General features: G+C 43.8%; 1 protein-coding gene across 1 annotated transcript in view; it reads right to left on the bottom strand.

The window, feature by feature from the left end:
• anks1b (ankyrin repeat and sterile alpha motif domain containing 1B) overlaps positions 1 to 20,000 on the bottom strand; it is a gene marked incomplete at its 5' end in the record, with an annotated part of 196,367 nt that overhangs the window by 38,773 nt on the left and 137,594 nt on the right. Inside the window, 2 exons of the mRNA XM_083691827.1 lie at positions 3,496 to 3,648; positions 10,094 to 10,192. Coding sequence (XP_083547953.1) covers positions 3,496 to 3,648; positions 10,094 to 10,192 — 252 coding nt within the window. The remainder of the gene's footprint in view (positions 1 to 3,495; positions 3,649 to 10,093; positions 10,193 to 20,000) is intronic.

The raw sequence follows: 20,000 nt of genomic DNA, 5'->3' as shown, positions 1-20,000 counted from the left end.
TTTTCAGGAGCAGTTTCAAGCTGTGAATCTCCCGTTCTACCACATTCCAAAGGTGTTCTATTGGATTCAGATCCGGTGACTGGGAAGGCCACTGAAGAACACTGAACTCATTGTCATGTTCATGAAACAAGTTTGAGATGACTTTTGCTTTGTGACATGGTGAATTATCATGCTGGAAGTAGCCATCAGAAGATGGGTAAATTGTGGCCATGAAGGGATGCACATGGTCAGCAACAATACTCAAATAGGCTGTGGCATTCAAGCAATGATTGATTGGTATTAACGGGCCCAAAGTGTGCCAAGAAAACATTCCCCACGCCATTACACCACCTCCACCATGAAAAGGTGTACAGGTGTTCCTAATAAAGTGTTCAGTGAGTGTATCTGTCGCTGGTTAGAAACCGGAATGCCCTGTGATACCATCCAGGTCAACAATCAAATTGTCACTTGGACTATCCGTTTCCTACTTTTGTAAGAGAGGCCGGACTTATAATAAAAAAAGCCAAGTCTGACTCTAACTTTCTTAATTTGATTTTCTCTATGTAATTTAAAAGAAAGACCATCATCAATATAGAGGCTGGGGTATTTATAATGCAGAACTTGCTCAATTACGGCACAACCCAGTACATATGCATAAGTCATCAGAGGCATTCTCATGTGATGTGGAAAATAACATATACTTGTTTTTTTGTGCTTTAAGTACCAATTTCAATTTAACAAGGGTTTTCTGAAGAGCAGTAAATGCAGCCTGAAGCAAAAACCCTCCCCTTTCATTTCTCTCTTACTCTCCCCTCCCTCATTTGCGCATATTGTTTCCCCTCCATCTGTCTCTCCTCTCTCTCTTGATCTCTACCCCGTCCCTCTCATTCTCTCTCTTCTTCATCACTTTCTTTCCCTCTCTCTCTACCCCTCTCTCTCGCCAGTACTCTTCATCACCCCCAGAGACAGAGTCCTGCTCTTTGGACAGAGTCCCTGCACTCTCTCTAACACACACACACACACACACACACACACACACACACACACACACACACACACACACACACACACACACACACACACACACACACACACACTCACACACACACTTCATGTGCCGAAGTACCCGCCGAACCCCACATCTTTTAGTCTTGCATGTTATTTGGAGTCTTCCTGGTTCCATTCAGTCCTGTGGTCACAGTTCTTTTAGCTCATTCCTTTTAGGAGGTTGTAGTTGAGCATGCATCAGTCTCTACAGTCTGTTACTGTTTCAACCTCCATGGCCGCTAGATGTTTTGTTTCATTGTCTTTTTCATTTTCTGTGAAGTGTTCCCTCCATGTATGACATGTGCTACAGAAATTAAATTTGATTTGATTTAATTTTGGATCACCCACAATAAAAAACATATGTTTCTACTTTGAGCAACACTTACCAATTTTTATGATGCACAAGCATACACACACACGCACACACACGCAAGCACATGTTTCACTGATAATACATAATATATATCTTAGGTAATAATGTTACACTAGATTCATATAGTTCATACAAACCAGTGTGAATAGTCCTTGCTAGCTAGTGTACAGCAGTAAAACAGGAAATCTCAGTGGGCTTTGGGGTCCTGCTCAGCGCTAGATGGCAGAGATGATGCATACATTCTCTCTCTCTCTCTCTCTCTTACACACACACACATGCCCACACGCACACATACAAACACACACACACTCGGGGGTCACACACTCTCAGGGTTGGGCAGAAGTGTAGCCGTCAGCATGCATGCATTAATGAAGCGAAATATTTAAATTAAGTGTTAGGAGAGCCCCTCAACACACACACACACACACACACATACACACACACACACACACACACACACACGCACGCACGCACGCACACACACATTCTCCCATCTCTTCTCTACCCTCTAGTGGTTCTATACCACACTGCACCCTCTTCACTGCACAACTATCACACACCAATGCCATCATACATATACACATTGTGCATCTCAACAGCTAAAACAGGCTCCCTCTCCTGACCTCATTTCCTCTATATGCACTGACATTAAACAACAGGTCAATTCAAGTCAATTCCCGGTCGGCATTCTCCATATCAAAATCTTGCATTTTAAGATCAGTGCAGAATCTGATGAAGGAGAGGAGACGAAGATAGGGAGCCACCGTAGACTATTGAGGCGCAGCACTGGTGTTACACACCACCATGCTCACACAGCGTGGGTGGTATCCCCCCTGTCGGGAGACGTAGCACATCCCACGCGCTTATGTAACTCTCCTCCTCCTCCTCCTTCAGCAGATCTATCAGCACTTTATCAACTGCACACTGCTCTGGAGAGGCAAAAAAACATCCTCCTCTCTTCCCCATGTTCTGTTCTTCGGGAATTTTTAATAAACCCTGCCTAGTAAATCAAAGCATGTCTGTGCCCCCATACACACAGACTGCAGCATGCCGCTGCGGTCCAGAGGAAGCTTTTCCGCGGGGATCTGTGTGAACAACGCATCACTACGTCTATGTCGCGTGACGTTTATCCAACTTGTGCATTGAAATGTTGTGCGGTGCTCCGGCGAAAGTGGGTTTAAAAGTGACTGTGATATTCTACGCTAACTGTTAACACCACAACACTGGTTAGCTTTTATTCAAACCCTGTCTTAGACATTTAGATGCAGAGAGTCAATTGTTTGATTGATGAAGTGCACCCATCTGGAACTCAGCATCACCAGACCATGTCGAGGTAAACAGTACAGCATGTGTGTATGTTTGTGTGTTCTGGGCGTTAAGTATAGAGATGTATTCTGAGAGTGATTTAGACATGTCTATGCTTACCCTCTGTCCCCTTCACCAATTTATGTTGTCTCACTCTGTCTTTTTTCTTTTTTCTTTTCCTTTATTTCTCTCTCTATTTATAATTCCTAAACTGACAACTAAATGCAGCAAGATAGTAAGATAGAGATTGGCGACATATACAAAAAAGCCTGTTGTTTAAAGGAAGTACAGCCTCTATTAGTAAGCTAAACTAACTCAATTAATGTAAACTAGCTAACTGGGGAGGAAAAACTATAAACTTCAATTCCATTTCTGTATTAGCCTAAAAAAGACCAAAACTGAACAAAATGCAATCCACTCAATGGTTTCATCAGCAAACCATCAAATCAACTAGCTTCCAGGGAGGGCACAGGGAGTAGGAAGAGGAAGTGACCGTCAAAACAGGAAATGTAGCATTCTACAAGCCAAACTGCTAGGACCATTATGAACTGATCATACTAGAAATAAATACAGTTTGGCGCTCTCTAACCACACATTTGATTCTTATCACTGACCACTAACCGTGAACCTGAACCTTGGATTAAGTTTAAATAGCACCCATACTTGCTTATCAATATGTCAACGATGTATAGTTACAATCTACCACTAGGGAAAAGACACAGGAAGTAGGACGTGACATTACAGGAAGTCACTGGAATGGTTAGCGTTAGCATGATTTCTTTCCGACTTACGTTGATGAGCTCGATCTCCCAGATCTTCTTGACCAGTTCCATGGAGGTGTATCCATTGATGAGGAAGGACTTGGTGTAGTCACCCAGCTCCAGGGACTCCAGCCACTCGGCCACTGATGTAGGGTTGTTACCATCGTAGCCTATGGGCCGCACCTGGAGCAGGAGACAGAGAAGAGGAGCCACGATCCATATCAGCTATTTATGTGAAATATACAGTGCCCTGTGTAAATAATGGGACAATGAAGCATTTTTTTTTCTTCTTTTGGCTTTATAATCCAAAAGTTTGGATTCAAAATCCAACAATTCATATGACGTTAAAGTATAGATTTTGTTTGATGGTATTTGTGTACATAGTGGTTTAACCATCTACAAATGACACATCTTTTTTACATAGTCTCCCTATTTCAGGGCACCAAAAGTAGCCGACAATCTACTTGGTCGATAATCTTTTGCATGCAATAACTGCCTGAACAACCCATTGACCCCACCAGATGCTGGGTATCTTATCTGGTGATGCTTTACCAGGCCGGTACTGCAGCCATCTTCAGTTATAATTTGTTTTGAGGTCTTTTTGCCTAAAATCTTATCATCAGGAAATTAAATGCATGTTCAATTGGATTTAAATCTGAAGATTGCCTTGGCCAGTCAATAACTTACTATGGCAGTATGTTTTGGGTCATTGTCTTACTGTATGAGTACTCAAGCAGACAACATGTTTCTGTACACTTCAGAATACATTCTGCAGTTCCATCATCAATTAAGACAAGTTAGCCAGTTCTAGTGGCAGCTCTATGTTCTCATCATTTAGTGTCACAATAGGCAGTGCAAACATTGATAGAAATGCATTGAAAATTATTATTATAAAACTATTATGCAATGTAATATGGTCAAGTGTTACAGATGGGGGTTGCGCTCCCCAGTGCGGTCCCTAGGTGTCTCCCTCCGTCCTTCCATGGGGCCACCCATTCACAAACTCATTGCTAGCATCTGTGCGTAATTGTCACTAATGCTATATGTACCCTCACTTCCCTTCATTTCCTGCTTAATCTTCACCATTTGTTCTATGAGTATACTAGTACTATTTTGAGACTGATCTCCCCTTTTGTTTTGAGCTTTGGGTCCGTGTTTTTGTATCCTGTTTTGTCTACTCTTTCAAGTAAACATCCTTTTGTTTGGCACCGCTAACTACTCGTCCGCCTCCCTTTCTCTGCACTGCACTTGGGTCCGCTTACAACACCAACCCTTACAGAAGACTAAGCCACCATGGACCCAGCAGATGCAGAGCAGTGTCGTTTTGCCCTAGCAGTGCAAGACGCCGTCCTCGCTCAATACGAGCATAATCTACAGACCATTGGTGACGCCCTGCACCAACTGACCGCCGCAGTACAACAGCTGTCTGTCACATGGCAACCACCAGCCCAGGGGGGTGGCGGGGTAGATGCACCTGCAGCGGCCTCTTCGACTCCTCCTGTGGCCCACCGCGAACCTCAACTTCCACCTTTCGAGCGGTATGATGGGCGCCCGGAGGGGTGCCGGGAGTTTCTCACACAGTGATCCCTGGTCTTCAGTCTCCAGCCATCCTCCTTCCCCACTGAGCAAGGTGGTTTCGGAGCATGAGGCAGGGAGACGCCTCACAGCCCACCGCCAAGGGAACCAGCCCGTGGCAGATTACTAAGTCGGCTTCCGTACCTTGGCCATAGAGGCCGGATGGGAGGAGAATGCTCTCATTGTCCTCTATGTTCAGGGACTTTCCAAGGTCATCAAGGACGAGCTCGCCCTCAGGGAGTTACCCAAGACACTGGACCCCTCGTCGACCTGACCATACGAGTGAACAACCGCCGTGAGCATGTTCACGAGAGGAGGTCGACTCACGGCTCGCCCCTCCATCACACACCCAGCCCAGAACCCAGTTGCGGCCCCCCGGACTCACTTTCTCCGGTGGAGCCTATGCAGTTGGGAGGGATGAGGAGAGGAAACGCTGCATGCGGGAAGTGCGCTGCTTGTACTGCAGGTGAGCGGGACATGCCCGCACTGCATGCCTGGAGAGGTCGGGAAACGACTGGTCTCGCTAGCCACTGGTTGGAAGCCAGCAAGTTGATGTCCACAGGAGGAGAGATCAGGCCTGACCTGAGAGGCCTTGGTAAGCAGCGGGCCAGGGAATTACCTCCCCATAGACCTTATGACTGTGCCTTGACCTCCTGCCGGGTACCACGCCCCCACAGGGTAAACTGTTTTCCCTCTCTTGCCCCGAGACCCTAGCCATGGCGGCATACATTGAGGAGTCCCTCGCCGCCGGCCTCATTCGTCCTTTCACCTCACCCGCCAGAGCAGAGTTCTTCGGGCGGAGGACAGCACCCCTGCATCGATTAAAGGGGCCTGAATAACATCACCATAAAGAACAGCTACCCTTCCCCTGATGACTACAGCTTTCGAGTCCCTGCAGGGGGCACAGGTGTTCACCAAGCTGGACCTTTGGAACACCTACCATCTTGTCCGTGTCAGACAGGGAGATGAATGGAAGACCACCTTCAATACCCCGAAAGGGCACTACCTGGTCATGCCCTTCAGGCTCGCGAACACACCCACGGTGGTCCAGGCTTTGGTGAACAACGTGCTCCGTGACCTGCTCAACCACAGTGTCTTTGTCTACTTGGACGACATCCTCATCTTTCCCAGGACCTTGCACAACACGAGCAACATGTCCGACTAGTTCTCCAGCATCTCCTTGACCACCGGCTTTTCGTGAAGGCGGAGAAAATGCGAGTTCCACGTGGACACAGTCAAGAGCAGGAAGAATTCAACCATATCTAATCAATGACACATGAGGCTAAACCATTTTAGCCAATTTTAGCCAAATCTTCACTACAATAGTTAAGATATATCATACCACTTGGCCAGCTAGCATGTTTTTTTCCATGTCATGTTGGTAGATATGGTAGATTACAAGTTAGTTACAGTTACTGAGAAACGTACCTCATGTTTATTGAGGTATTGACATTACTGTTGATTGACCTACTGGTGGTTGACCACGTTTGTAAATGCAATCTCTCTGCTGTTAGACAGACGACGAGTCAAAAAGTATTACAAATTAACTCCAACTGTCAAAAGACGATTTGGCAGTTATCACTGGCTGGTACACTTTTATTTAATATCACCCAAATACCAAATCATGTCACCATAAAACCCTGCTCAATCAAAAAGCACTTTGATTGAGCAGGGTTTTACATTATTGTGGACGAGAGAAGGCTGCCCTTGCCCTCCAGCTGAAAATGTGAACGTTTGCACCCTATTATCACGTTTTTAATGATAACAACCTATACATACCCAAACCATGACAGCCACTCCACTATGTTTCACAAATGAGGTGGTATGCTGTAAATCTTGGGCAGATACATTTTTCTCCAAAATGTCCACTTGCAATCACTCTGGTACATGATAATATTAATCTTATCTGTCCACAATACCTTTTTCCAGACCTCTGCAGGTTTTTTAGGTAATTTCTAGCAAACTATAACCTGACCATCCTTTTTGAAAATAACTCTTGATTTGCACCTTGCAGTGAAGCCTCTGTAGTTTGGCTGGTGACGTATTCTGCGGATGGTAGTCTCTGACACATGCCTACCTCCTGGAGAGTGTTCCTGATCTGTGGGACAGTTGTTTTGGGTTTCTTAATTATGGTGAGCATTCTTCTGTCATCCAATGTAGAAGTCTTCCTTGGTCTACCAGCTCGTTAGTGATAGCTGGTCACCAGCTCAGCTCAGCTCTTTAATGATGTTCCAAACTGTTGATTTTGGCAAGCCTAAGGTTTTGGCTATGTTTCTGATTGATTTTTATGATATTTCATCCTGATAATAGCTTCCTTGACTTTCATTGACACCTCTTTGGTCCTCCTGTTGACAGACACCAATAGCAAACTCCAAAGGCAAATCCAAAGCCTAGAATCAATACGACACATTGACAGCTCTCTTACTGTATGCCTGCACAAATGATGTGATGGAACACACCTGACTTACCAGAAACTATCAAGCCAATTGTCCCATTACTTTTGGTACCGTGAAATAAGGGGACTGCATAAAAAGTGTTGTTATTTCTAAATGGTGAAACCAATATGTACACAAATACCCTCAAATAAAATCTCTAGTTTAACATCATAGTAATTGTTTGATTTCAAATCCTTTTGGAGAATAGAGCCAAAAGAAGAAAAAATGCTTCACAGTCCCAATAATTAAACAGGGCACTCTATACTGTTTGGACAACAGAGGGTAATTCTTTCATTGTTTTGTGCCGATAAAGCTCGTTATAAATTGAATTTGGGAGAAGATGGAGAGAACGGGAAAGAGGGAGAGGAGGGCGGAGTATGAAAGTAAATCAATTTGAGAGTCTGACTCATAAGACATAACAATTACCTCTATGAGAAGAGAAAGAATGTTGTGGTGCGTTGAGATTATGTACTGTATATTGTAGTGCATATTGCACAACAATTACAGTTTGTGGGTTAAAACCAGAGTGCGGAATCATTTGTGTTGAGTAAGAAAAACGTGTGTATACAGGAGTGTGTGTGTGTGTGTGTGTGTGTGTGTGTGTGTGTGTGTGTGTGTGTTCTTCTACTGTATGAATTTATTCTCTTTCACAAAACAGTCAACACAGCTTCAGAGGAAAAGAGTATGTGGTGCAGATGGAGAGAGAGAGAGAGAGAGAGAGAGAGAGAGAGAGACTGGAAGTGGTAGAGTAAGAGCTCTACCACAAGAGAAAGCGGAGGAAAGCATTGGGTGGAGGGGGAGCTGCAGGAGAGAAGACGGGGAGTCTGTTCTTTGAAAAGTTTGCAGGGATAACATGGGAAATTGCTGACTGTGGATGAAAGTTAAGGGGATCTATTACCCAGAGTTCCTCTCTCTTACCCTGTATGATGAGGCCTGCTTATCTGTACTGGTGCAGCACTCTCCCCCTCGCTTTCTCTTTCTCTGTACCTCTCTTTCTCTTCCTTGCGTCACTACCGCTCTTACCACAGAGATAATGGTAAAATGGCCCAAGAGATTCCCCAATATTTACAAAATCAAACCTTGATTTACCATGATGACCTGGTCACCCTGTTTACACACATCAGTGCAATAAAAGTGGGAGGGTAGAGTTGGGGAGCGTTTGGGAGAGGGGAGGTGGAGCAACAGGACAGAGTGGAACTCAATGCAAATGCAAATGAGTATACCTGCATTTCACCTCTGCCCCATTGACACAGACTCCTGATCGGCTTTTTACCGGGACCAAGACTAGGTCTGCCACAGGAAAAATATGTTGCGGTATGTCCCCCTCTGTCTAGACAGGGCTTCTGTTTCTCACTTGATCTCCTTCTCCCTCACTTTATCTCCCCCCCCCACACACACACACAAACCATCTTCTCTTCTTTTTATCCGAGTGCCTCTCCTTTTCTCATCCTTTTGCTCTCTTATTTTAGTCTTCTCTCATCTGCCAGTCTCTCGTTCTTTCCTTTCTGTGTGTGTGTGTGTGTGTGTGTGTGTGTGTGTGTGTGTGTGTGTGTGTGTGTGCGTGCGTGCATGTGCGTGTGTGTGTGTGTGTGCATGTGCGTGTGTGTGTGTGTGTACTCATGCAAGTGTATGTGTGTGACTGCACATTAAACGGCGGACAAACTTCTTCAATATTGGATTCACACCAGCGTAGAGCTCATCTTCTGTAATCCCCGCTACATGCAATGAATGTCAATGTCACCGTCCTCTTTTTATTATGCAGCACACACAACAGCTACACCACATGAGACCACAGAAAAACTGAGTTACAGTACACTCCGTAGGTAATTGAGAATTCTTTAGAATTTCTAAATGGTGAAACCAATATGTACACAAATACTATCAAATGAACGCTAATAATCTCTTCTTTAACCTCATAGTAATTGTTTGATTTCAAATCCAAACTTTTGTAGTACAGAGCCAAAAGAAGAAAAAAATGATTTACTGTCATAATACTTATGGAGGGCACTGTATGTCACAGAATTCAAATAAAAGGCCCACATTAGTCATTTTTGACGTTTCTTAGCTGATATATGGTGCTGCACAATGTTTTGAAAACGTTTGAAAATTACATTTTATCCAGCTATAGAGCTGACATGTCTAGCCTGTTTCTAACGTTAGCGCCCAGAGTCATTGAGTCATGTTATTGAGAATTGCTCCTAGCTATATCTGGCATTATGTTGGCATTATGCCAAGTACCTCCGTGAATGACTTAAGTCATCACTCAGTGCATCTGTTTCAAGAAACATTTTTTTTCAAGAAAAGTCAGGAAGCAAAACTGTCTGGCGTGGGCCTTTAACAGAAGATTCCGGAGCTGAATTACTTGACAAATCCTGGTGGCTACACAAGGTGGCACAGATGAGAACATTGTGTGTTCATTCTGTTTTAAAACTAATGTTTTTCCACATTGAAGCACCTGAATGTGACCTCGCAGCCTCACCCTCCCACACACATACCCACACACCCACGCACACACACACCACTCACTCACTCACACACACACACCCTCCCTCTCTCTCTTTCTCTCTCTCTCTCTCACACACACACACACACACACACACACACACACACACACTTACCCTGGGCAGCAGGCGTATGGCCTGTAGGAGGCGCTGTCTGTGGGCTGAGTTGAGGATGCCGATCTCCAGCAGGTCCTGGTCCTCCACCACGTTACTGCCCTGGGGAGGAACAACACACACACTGTCACTTCATCACACTGTCAACAACAACACACACAAGCCTTCTTGGTTAGGAACACGACTCCTCGCCTCCTCTCCTCCTCTCCTCCACTCCCTTCGTCCTCAAAAAGCATGGGAGGAGAATATGGAAGAGGAGGAACCTAGATCTTGTCCTCCAAAGCATTTTCAGTAGGACACGAGCGGAGGACAGAGGAGAGGATGCGAGGAGTCGTGTTCCTAACAATTGAGAGAAGGCTATTGGCTAAGGTAAATCCAAGACCGCCTTAATCCTCTAAACTCAGGAAGCTAATGATCCAGGTCTTCAGGTCTTTACATCAGCAACATGGAACTCCAGAATCTCATCACATACTGTATATATACACTCACTGAACACTTTATTAGGAACACCTGTACACCTTCTCATGGTGGAGGTGGTGTAATGGTGTGAGGAATGTTTTCTTGGCACACTTTGAGCCTGTTAATACCTATCAATCATCGCTTGAATGACACAGCCTATTTGAGTATTGTTGCTGATCATGTGCATCCCTTCATGGCCATAATGTACCCATCTTCGAACGGCTACTTCCAGCATGATAATGCACCATGTCACAAAGCAAAAGTAATCTCAAACTGGTTTCATGAACATGATAATGAGTTCAGTGTTCTTCAGTGGCCTCCCCAGTCACCGGATCTGAATCCAATAGAACACCTTTTGGATGTGGTAGAACGGGAGATTCACAGCTTGAAAGTGCACCTGAAAAATCTGCAGGAATTGTGTGATGCAATCATGTCATCATGGACCAGAATCAGAATGTTTCCAACATCTTGTGGAATCAATGCCACGAAGAATTGAGGCTGTTTAGAGAGCAAAGGGAGGCCCTACCCAGCATTAGTAAGTGCTCGGTGAGTGTATATATAATGGGCAACCAACAATGTTTCTGTAAAAAAGTAAATAAAAAAAGGATATGGAAGGAAGCTGGTTGGCGCGCACACACACACACACACACACTCACACACACACACACACACACACACACACACACACACACACACACACACCTGGCCTTACAGCATGAGCCCCATGCTGAGTTTCACCTTTAATTAGGCTGATGTGAGACCTTTAGAGACTCCTCCCACCTCCAGAGGGGGGAGGAGGATATATAGTAGAGAGGGAGAGGGGGATATAGTGGAGGGACTAGAGTAAATGAAAGAGAGAAAACAGAGAGGAGTGAACAAGAGAGAATGGAGCAAAAGAGGGAATGGAAGAGATGGAAGTAAGGGAGATAGAAACTGAGAAATAGAGAGAGGGAGAGACATTTTGGTGAGAGAGAGATTGAGAGTGAGTGAGTGAGAGAGAGAGAGAGAGAGAGAGAGAGAGAGAGAGAGAGAGAGAGAGAGAGAGAGAGAAGAGAGCGCAGGAGGAAAAGGTGAAGTGTAGGGTGGTGTTGCCTGCAGGACCCTGAGGCTTGTGTTAAGCCCAGACACGGATAGACACAGATCTGATCTGTCTCTCCCTTCACATCCCACTCCTGCCACACCGCCCAGCCGACAACACAGATAGCCATCTGTACTACTGGAGAGAAGGAATGGAATGGAAAAGGAAGATATGCCCCCCCCCAATCTTTTTCATTTCAGTTTCAATATGAGTCTCTGCCTCCTGCTGCGACCCTTACTTGTTATCTGAGATGTCTTGAGTAATATTGGGTGACAGTTTTCTAATCTCTTTGGTTGAAATGGTAGTTGCCTAACCTTGAGGGATCCTGTTAGACATTACTATTCTACAGGGTACTGTAGGGCTGGGCTGCACCTTCTAATATAATCACTAACCATCAAGTCCTCCTCCCATACCTAAACCTGACATTATGTAGGCCTACTCTTAATCCAAATTCAACCCTTTGGGGTTCAATTTCCATCCCCAAATGAGCAACTTTCAAGGCCTCATTTCCCAAAAGCTAAGTTGCACTTGAAAACACTCGTCAATTAAACCACTCGTACAGCAACCTCCGACACTCATCCAGGCCACTTTGATTAAGTCAGCAGATGTCTTTGCAAACAAATATATCAAGGAATTACCAATCAAGAATCTGTTTTGAAAGGTGCAAATATGAATGTTATGAGGATATTTTGTTTAACAGGCTTAATTATGTTATGTGTGGATAAATTGCGAATTGTGATCGCTTATAGATTTCCTAATGTGAGGCCATCACTTTGATTTTGTGCGTATCAAAGTTAACCAAATATGTTTAATATTATAGGCTAAACATTCAGACAAGGGTTTCACAAGAATTGAGAAAGAGGAAGTTTTCTGCTTTTGTGTTGCGGGCATAGGTGGAAATATCACCCAGAGCTGCTCTAGTGTCAGTATTGGGGATAACTCCTCATGTGAAAATAAGAATTGCAACAGAGAAAGCTGATCTGAGTGTAGCGTTTCCAGCCTATCAATGATATCTCTGCCATTTAGTTGACGCTTTTATCCAAAGCGACTTACATTGCAGTGAGTGCATACATTTTTCAGTATATATGGTCCCAGCGGAAATTGAACGTTTGTATGCAACCAACTGAGCCACAGAGTACATATGTATGCTCCTCTCTCTGCTCTTCCGGTGCTCTTAAGATGCACCTAACAAACGTTTTCTCTACGAGGTGTTTTGGAAAACACGTTACAAGGAACGATGCATTATGAACTCTCATTATAACTCTTTATAACTCATTATAACTCTTCCAAAAGCTTCAGTTCTTCTCAATTCCATCTCTATCAGGAAACCAGGCCCAGGGTGTCAATAAAGGCAACGAAAACAAAAAGCCAACCACATTAAGAACCTACAAGCCAATCAAATCACAGAATATTTAGTCGTCCCTCTATCCTCTGCTCCTTGTGTGCCCTTGTAAACATGTGCGATAGATCACCTCTGCAGGCTGACGAACAGAGCCCAGAGCTCTGATAGACCACCTCCTGCAGGTTGATGAACAGAGCCCAGAGCTCTGATAGACCACCTCTGCAGGGTGATGAACAGAGCCCAGAGCTCTCATAGATCACCTCTGCAAGTTGATGAACAGAGCCCAGAGCACCCAGCATCTGTTCCAGTCAGACGCCCTACAACAGCAGAACAGAGTAACGGCACGCAGAGCTGGGGTAAGACAGATGGCCAGGGTTCTCAGACATGACTAATCGCCCACCACTGGAGCCTGACAGGGTGAGATAGAGAACCTGAGGGCTTGTGTTTGTGTTTCTCAGTCCCTCTCTCTGCCCCCCCCCCCCCTCCTCGTCATCTCTCATTTTCCTTCCCTCTCTCTCTCTATCTTCTCCCCCTTCACTACATTATGTAGGTCATTTCTATCTAACTCACACACTCTCTTCCCCTCTCTCGCATTCTGCAATCGGTTCATCAACTACCCTGATCTGGAGGAGTATGTCATCTTCAACTTTGACCTCTGAGCTAATGATAACATCACTGGGGAGGGTGGGGGTTGCTCAAAGCCACCACTCCAGGGAGCAATCATTTCTAATGGGACAAAGTTGCAATACGGATATCAGTGAAATGGTATTTTTTAGTCAATGTAAACCAAAGAGACCATTTAGCTACGCCAGTGCCCTATAAGTTGAGTTTTACAGCGAAATTGTAGAGGGGTTTGTACTGTCTGTACCGCGTGGCCATACCTCAGAATCACATTGTTCTCACACCTCCTTTGGAGGACTGGAGAATTTTGGATTAGCCGATGTTGCTTGCACAGACAATGGCTGCGAGCGCTCACATTTTGATTGACTTTGCAGAAGTGATGTTTCCAGAACAACAACCCCCTCCCCTTTTTCGTTTTTCTCGCTAGAGCCAATTAGTTAGTGTTAGCCAATCAACTTAGCTAACATTGCTAGCAAGCGATTCTTTTGAAAATGTACGTTGCTGAAGTGTTTTTTTTTTTTGGGGGAATTATAATTTGGTTGTTGGAACATTAGCGGATCAGTGAAAATCATTGGCTGTTCCGTTTTGAGCTGCCTATTGACTGGTTGGGGTGTGGCAAGCATATTACAGGTCTCCACCCCTCTGTAGCAACTTTCTGACTCAAACTTCCTCAGGCTTTCCCAACAAAGTGAGAAGAAAGACAGGAAGCCAAGGTTACTCTCGGCTGACCTGAGCAGACAAAAAGATGCATTCCAGGGTTCTCCCCTCAACTTTTGTGGCACTGGATTGCTTTATCAAAACCCGACTCATATTTATTCATTGTTATATTATGTAAAAATTAGCAAAAAATACCGCTCAAATGCTGAATTCACTGAAGAATGCTTTCACTTTCACTTTCACTTTTAACAATGATGTCGTTGGCGATCAAAGCTAGTTATTCTAGCAAATATCTAGTTTAATTTGCCTTGAAATGCTTACATAGTGGTGGCACAAAGTTCACAGCATGGCATAGTACAACTCTTTCTTTGGGGAGAACCCTGCATTCTGCACCACAAATGACCTTATGCTGCTTTTTTCCTAGTATGTCGGCAAATAGTGATGTAGACAAGGTTAAAGGCACTCAAGTGTTGTTGTTTATGCACCTTTCTCAGGGGTTTACCGTCTTTAACCAAAAATTGCAGATTTTGACGTGCTTTTACATTCGTCATTTGTTCCAGTGTCCAGCGTCTACCCACCTTTATTTCTACCACTACTGAACTTCATTACTACTGATCTGATTTGATCAACTGCAGCAGTATAGTGTAGGGATGAGGTGGTTAGGGATGGAGGGAGGGAGACAAAGGTCTAGGATCAGCTTACCCTTCTTACATCATAACCATTCAGAGGAAAACACAAAACATGATGTTGGATCAGTGTTTGAGGGTAACTTCTTCTCACTCCTTGCACTCCCCTTCATACAATCCCAGCATCCCTTTCACCTCTACGGGCTGAAGGTATATAGAGACGTTATATATAGAACTAAACATCACCACTAAGGCAAGATGCTATTTCTTCAAAACACAAATCCTGTGTTCGACATGAGTTAAAACGCCATCATGCTTGAAGAGGCTTTAGTATTAAACACACCCACACATTATTCATCCCACACACCCACACACACACACACACATCTAGATGGTGTGTGTGTTATGTACGCAACATAAATGTAATAACCCATTTCATAGATATACTGCGAAACAGTAAAATGGAGAAAAAAAGACATAAAAAGATGTTCACTGTGCAAATTCAATTGCGATGTTGTTAGGTCTACGATTAAGACCATAAAGCTTTATGACAATGCTTTAGGTCAAACTTCCTTAGGAAGTAAAATTGAAATTCATGCACAACACGGTTTTGCTAAAGTAAAGACATTTATATTCAGTTATGGTCCTGAAATCCATTATCGGTACCAACAGGCGCAACAAATACAACAAATCACCCCCTCTGTCTCTCTCTATGTCACACCCCTCCGCCCTCCCTCACTCTCTCTCCCTCCCTCTTTCCCCTTTCACTCCTCATATCCCACCCTCCTGTCTCTCCCTCCCTTTCTCTGTTCTTCCCCCATCCTCTCCCTCCCTTTCTCTCTTCATCCCCCATCCTCTCTCTCTCTCTCTCTCTCTCTCTCTCTCTCTCTCTCTCTCTCTCCCTCTGTCTCTATCTCTCTCTCTCTTTCTCTAGTATTCTGATCACATCTGGAGGGTGTAGTCTCCTTCAAAAAGAGCATGTGTGATTGAGGGTAATTGCTAGGGTGAAGGGGAGAGAAGGACACGGGAGAGAGACTCCACAAGGATGATGGACTATTATTACTACTATATGGAGATTTACTTTACTCTAAACTCACTAAATCAGTCCATTACTTTGATTCTTGAATGATGTTAGTTTGAAGTGGTTTCCAAGATGATCTTATCAAATACATACTACGCAATCTCTGGAACACATTTGTACCACAAACACACACACACACACGCACGCCAGCATGGTATCACTTCATAGGGAGGGACCATTCACACTGACCCCACACATGTGAATCAGAATTCATCTTCACCCATCTCCATGGTGACCATCCCCCACCCATCCCCATCCTCCCATCAATCAACAAGTGTCCTCTACTGACTGGTTAAGGTGACAGGCCACACACCCTCACAACCCCCCTTTAGTAGACAGCGAAAAAGGATGAGAAGGAGTGTGTGTGTGTGTGTGTGTGTGTGTGTGTGTGTGTGTGTAAATGATACAAGTGTCATCAGTGTGTTTGCGATACGAGTGGGTGAGTGGATTTGCAACCATGAGCGTTTGCATGTGCTTATATCGGCTTATGTGGCCATGCCTGTGTGTATGCATGAAATACCATGTTCGAATATATATATGTGTGTGTGTGTGTGTGTGTGTGTGTGTGTGTGTGTGGGTGTGTGGGTGTGTTATGTGCTAGATGAGTGTCAAATTCAGGTCAAATTCATTTAGTCAATTCAACAAATGAACTTGACACAGAACTGAAATGGAAAGTAACCCTCTCGATAACAAAGGTGCTGTATCAACGTGAAACCCATGCCAACTTAATGTCCCGAATTGAATGGTGCTGAAATTAATTTGACCCCAACTCTTCTCTGTGGAGACAGAAGAAAACACACTGTTGTGGGGAAAAAAAGGGGTACTGTCAATTTTCTGTCTTTTCCTAGAAAGCCGGTGCCTCTTATACAAATGAAATGTCCATTTCCCGAGGTGAAAAAAATCTCATGAGTACAAAAGCACTCTCACAACACTGAGGTTTAGAGTTAAACTGTTGCTCCATAGCTTCAACCACGAGAACCAGAGAAGACCACACCATTAGAAACGAGTTTGAACCAAGAGAAACTCAAAGGGGAACTTTGAAACAACCCAATACTTGAGACACTCTCCGAGGCTACGGCACTGATTAATTAATGATATCTAAAGGCATTTCAGAGGAGGGAGAGCGATCAGAGATTTATTTATAAATACAATTAGACAAGAGAGAGCAAGCAAGATAAGAAAACTCCCAAGTCTCTCAGAGCTACTGGCAGAAACCCTCGGAGCAAACTAGCATAATGTTGCATAATACCGCGGGATATGTTATGACACAGGTAAAATGGTGTGTGTATGAAGAATTGCTCTGTCATACTGCCTCTTCTCTATCTATGCTTGAAAATGGATATACAGTATGCGCACATACACACACACACACACACACACACACACACACACACACACACACACACACACATACACACACACACACACACACACACACACACACACACACACACACACACACACACACACACACATACACACACAAAGCAAACAACAGAATAGCAGGGATGATGCTCTATAAATAAAACCAGCAGATAAACAGAGAGCATTTAAAGAGTGAGAGGGAGACATGAAGAGAATGAGAGAGAGATCAAGACAAAGAGTGACAGAGAGAGAGATACAAAGAGAGAGCAAGAGAGAGAGGTGGGGAGTGGCAGAGAAATAGAGAGAAGGAGAAGGGGGGGGGGGCTAGAGCTTCATCGTTTTTTGTTGGAGCAGGGCCAGTGATGGAGAATTGTCAGTTTTATCTATCATATGTTATATAAGCAAACACAGGAGGTTGTGTGAAAATTATAATTCGCTATCGCTGAGGCCTGCCAAGTTCAGGGAGAAAGAGGGCAAGAGAGAGCAGTAAAGAGAATAATGTTTCACCAAATTCATCATGGTGTACAGCAGGCTTATTTAAGTTGTGAAAAGCAGGTCCATTCCACTGGCAACCCGTGGGCCAGATGGGCCCTTTGTTCACGTAATACTGGCCGTTTGGCCAATTATAAAAAAGTTGCATCAATATTTTCCACCAAAATATATGGTTTAGGCAAAATCTGCCTCAGTCTACATTATCTCCAATAGTAGAAGCGGTTTGTACTTTAGTCCCACCTGTTGCTGTCAGTCAATTGAACAATCGCCCTAGTGACAGCCAATCAGAGCTCTCTATTCTACACAGAAGGCAGAGTTGCCAAAATAAACACCTTGTTGTGGCATGCAAAGAGAAAGCTGCCATTAGTTGGTGTTCGGTTGTTCTGTTGTTTTAAACCTGTGTTTGTGCAGGTTTTCAAACGTATGTGACAGTATTCAGTTAGTTGTGATGTCTCACTGCATTTTTCCAGAACCTTCCAAAATTAGCTGGTTTGGTCTGTCGTCATCTGAACCGGGCATTACACTTGTCAAAAACTAACCAAACTGATGTTGCACAGAGGTTGTGAGAGTATTGTTTTTTGATTTTTTTTATACGTCAAAATGCAAACGCTGGAGCTCTGTGTACTGATTTTGCAATGTTTGATTGACATTGTTATTTGATGGTTGTTGGTTAGTCAAAGACAAAGACTATTTATTGGCCATGCAATCAATTCTCATCAATTGTTGGAATGTGGTAGTTTTTGCACACACACCCCCCGAGACAACACACACACTGCACACCCCCCACTCCAAGACAACATACGTGCACACCCCCAAGGAAGAACACAACTCTGGGCTCTGGGCACAGGGTCAGGGTTATTTTTCAACATTGACTCAAGATTGTCATTCGATCATCTAACGTTGCTACATGATTGCACATGAGTTGAAAATGAAGGTTTATTTAACATTGTCATTGCAGTTGACTCATAGCGATATAAAGTTTCTCAGTTGATTCCATGCATTTCAGCAGTAGGCTATATGGACACATATCCAATCATAAATCAATAAAAACAATTTACATGCTATGTGCAATAATGAGAATACATCTGAGAAGGGTGTCAAGGGATAATGGGAGCGGGCAGGTGGGGCTAGAATGTTGGCTACAAATGAATAACTTTTATATAGGTGTCATATCATTGCTGTAGCCTTGGACAGTTCTTGATATGTGTGACATTCATGATTTGTAGGCTACACATTTTGATTCAGCTCCTGTATGTGCTTGCTTGAGCTCTGCTTACAACAAGCTTAAAACGTTTCCCATTAACAAACAAAAGCGTGACAATTTATTTAGCCACTAGACTGTCTTTTAGGGATACAATTTGAATGCTGAGTACAATCAAGTCCCACTCCTCCCCTAAAACATTAAAAAAGTTCATCAGTTAAAAAATTCCGTTCATAGAAGATTGACATGCAAACATTGATTTTACTGTAGCCAAATGTTTTAGAGAACTGTTATCAATTTCATTTTACATCACAAAAATGATCAAATGGTTGTGTTCATTTATGCATTTCAAATACTTTTTTGGCTACCCAGCTTGGAAGTGTGGGTTTTAGGAGAAGCCTAACCAGTGTGATATCTAGATTACTAGAGCGCAAGTTGCTATTAATATATTAAGGAGTGAGCTAAGACAGAGAGACTTGTAAACACTTATGTTCTCTATGACAACTGCATCGTAACATGGCAACATACGTGGGCTAACGTGAGACAGATCACAGAACCATGACGAATGACTCTGCTGTGATAAGTGGGGCAATCAGGATGATGATGCTTCAGTAATTTTTACAGACAGAACAAATTCTCTTTTCAAATTTTGGTGATGGGCAGCGAATTACAATATCGTGGGGGAAGGTGTGGGGGAAGCAAATGTGGGCTGGTCACAATCATCTTCTGCTGTCCTATATAGGTTCTTACCATTAAGCGCCACAATAGGCTCTGCCAAATTCAAGCACACTTTATTGGAAAGCTGACTACCGACTATCCACAATGACATTACCATATCTAATCAGTGACAAATGATGCTAAATCAGCTGGAAGTTTATGCAGTCGATCTGTCTGAAAATTCATAGTCACCGTATGTTCACAACAAGCCAATCTCTGCTAGTTGAGAGAGCCATCCACTCGGCCAGCTCACATGTTTCTTTCCATGTCA

Source organism: Argentina silus (assembly GCF_951799395.1).
Source record: "Argentina silus genome assembly, chromosome: 20".
NCBI lineage: Eukaryota > Metazoa > Chordata > Actinopteri > Argentiniformes > Argentinidae > Argentina > Argentina silus.
This window is presented reverse-complemented; position numbering and strand designations above follow the sequence as displayed.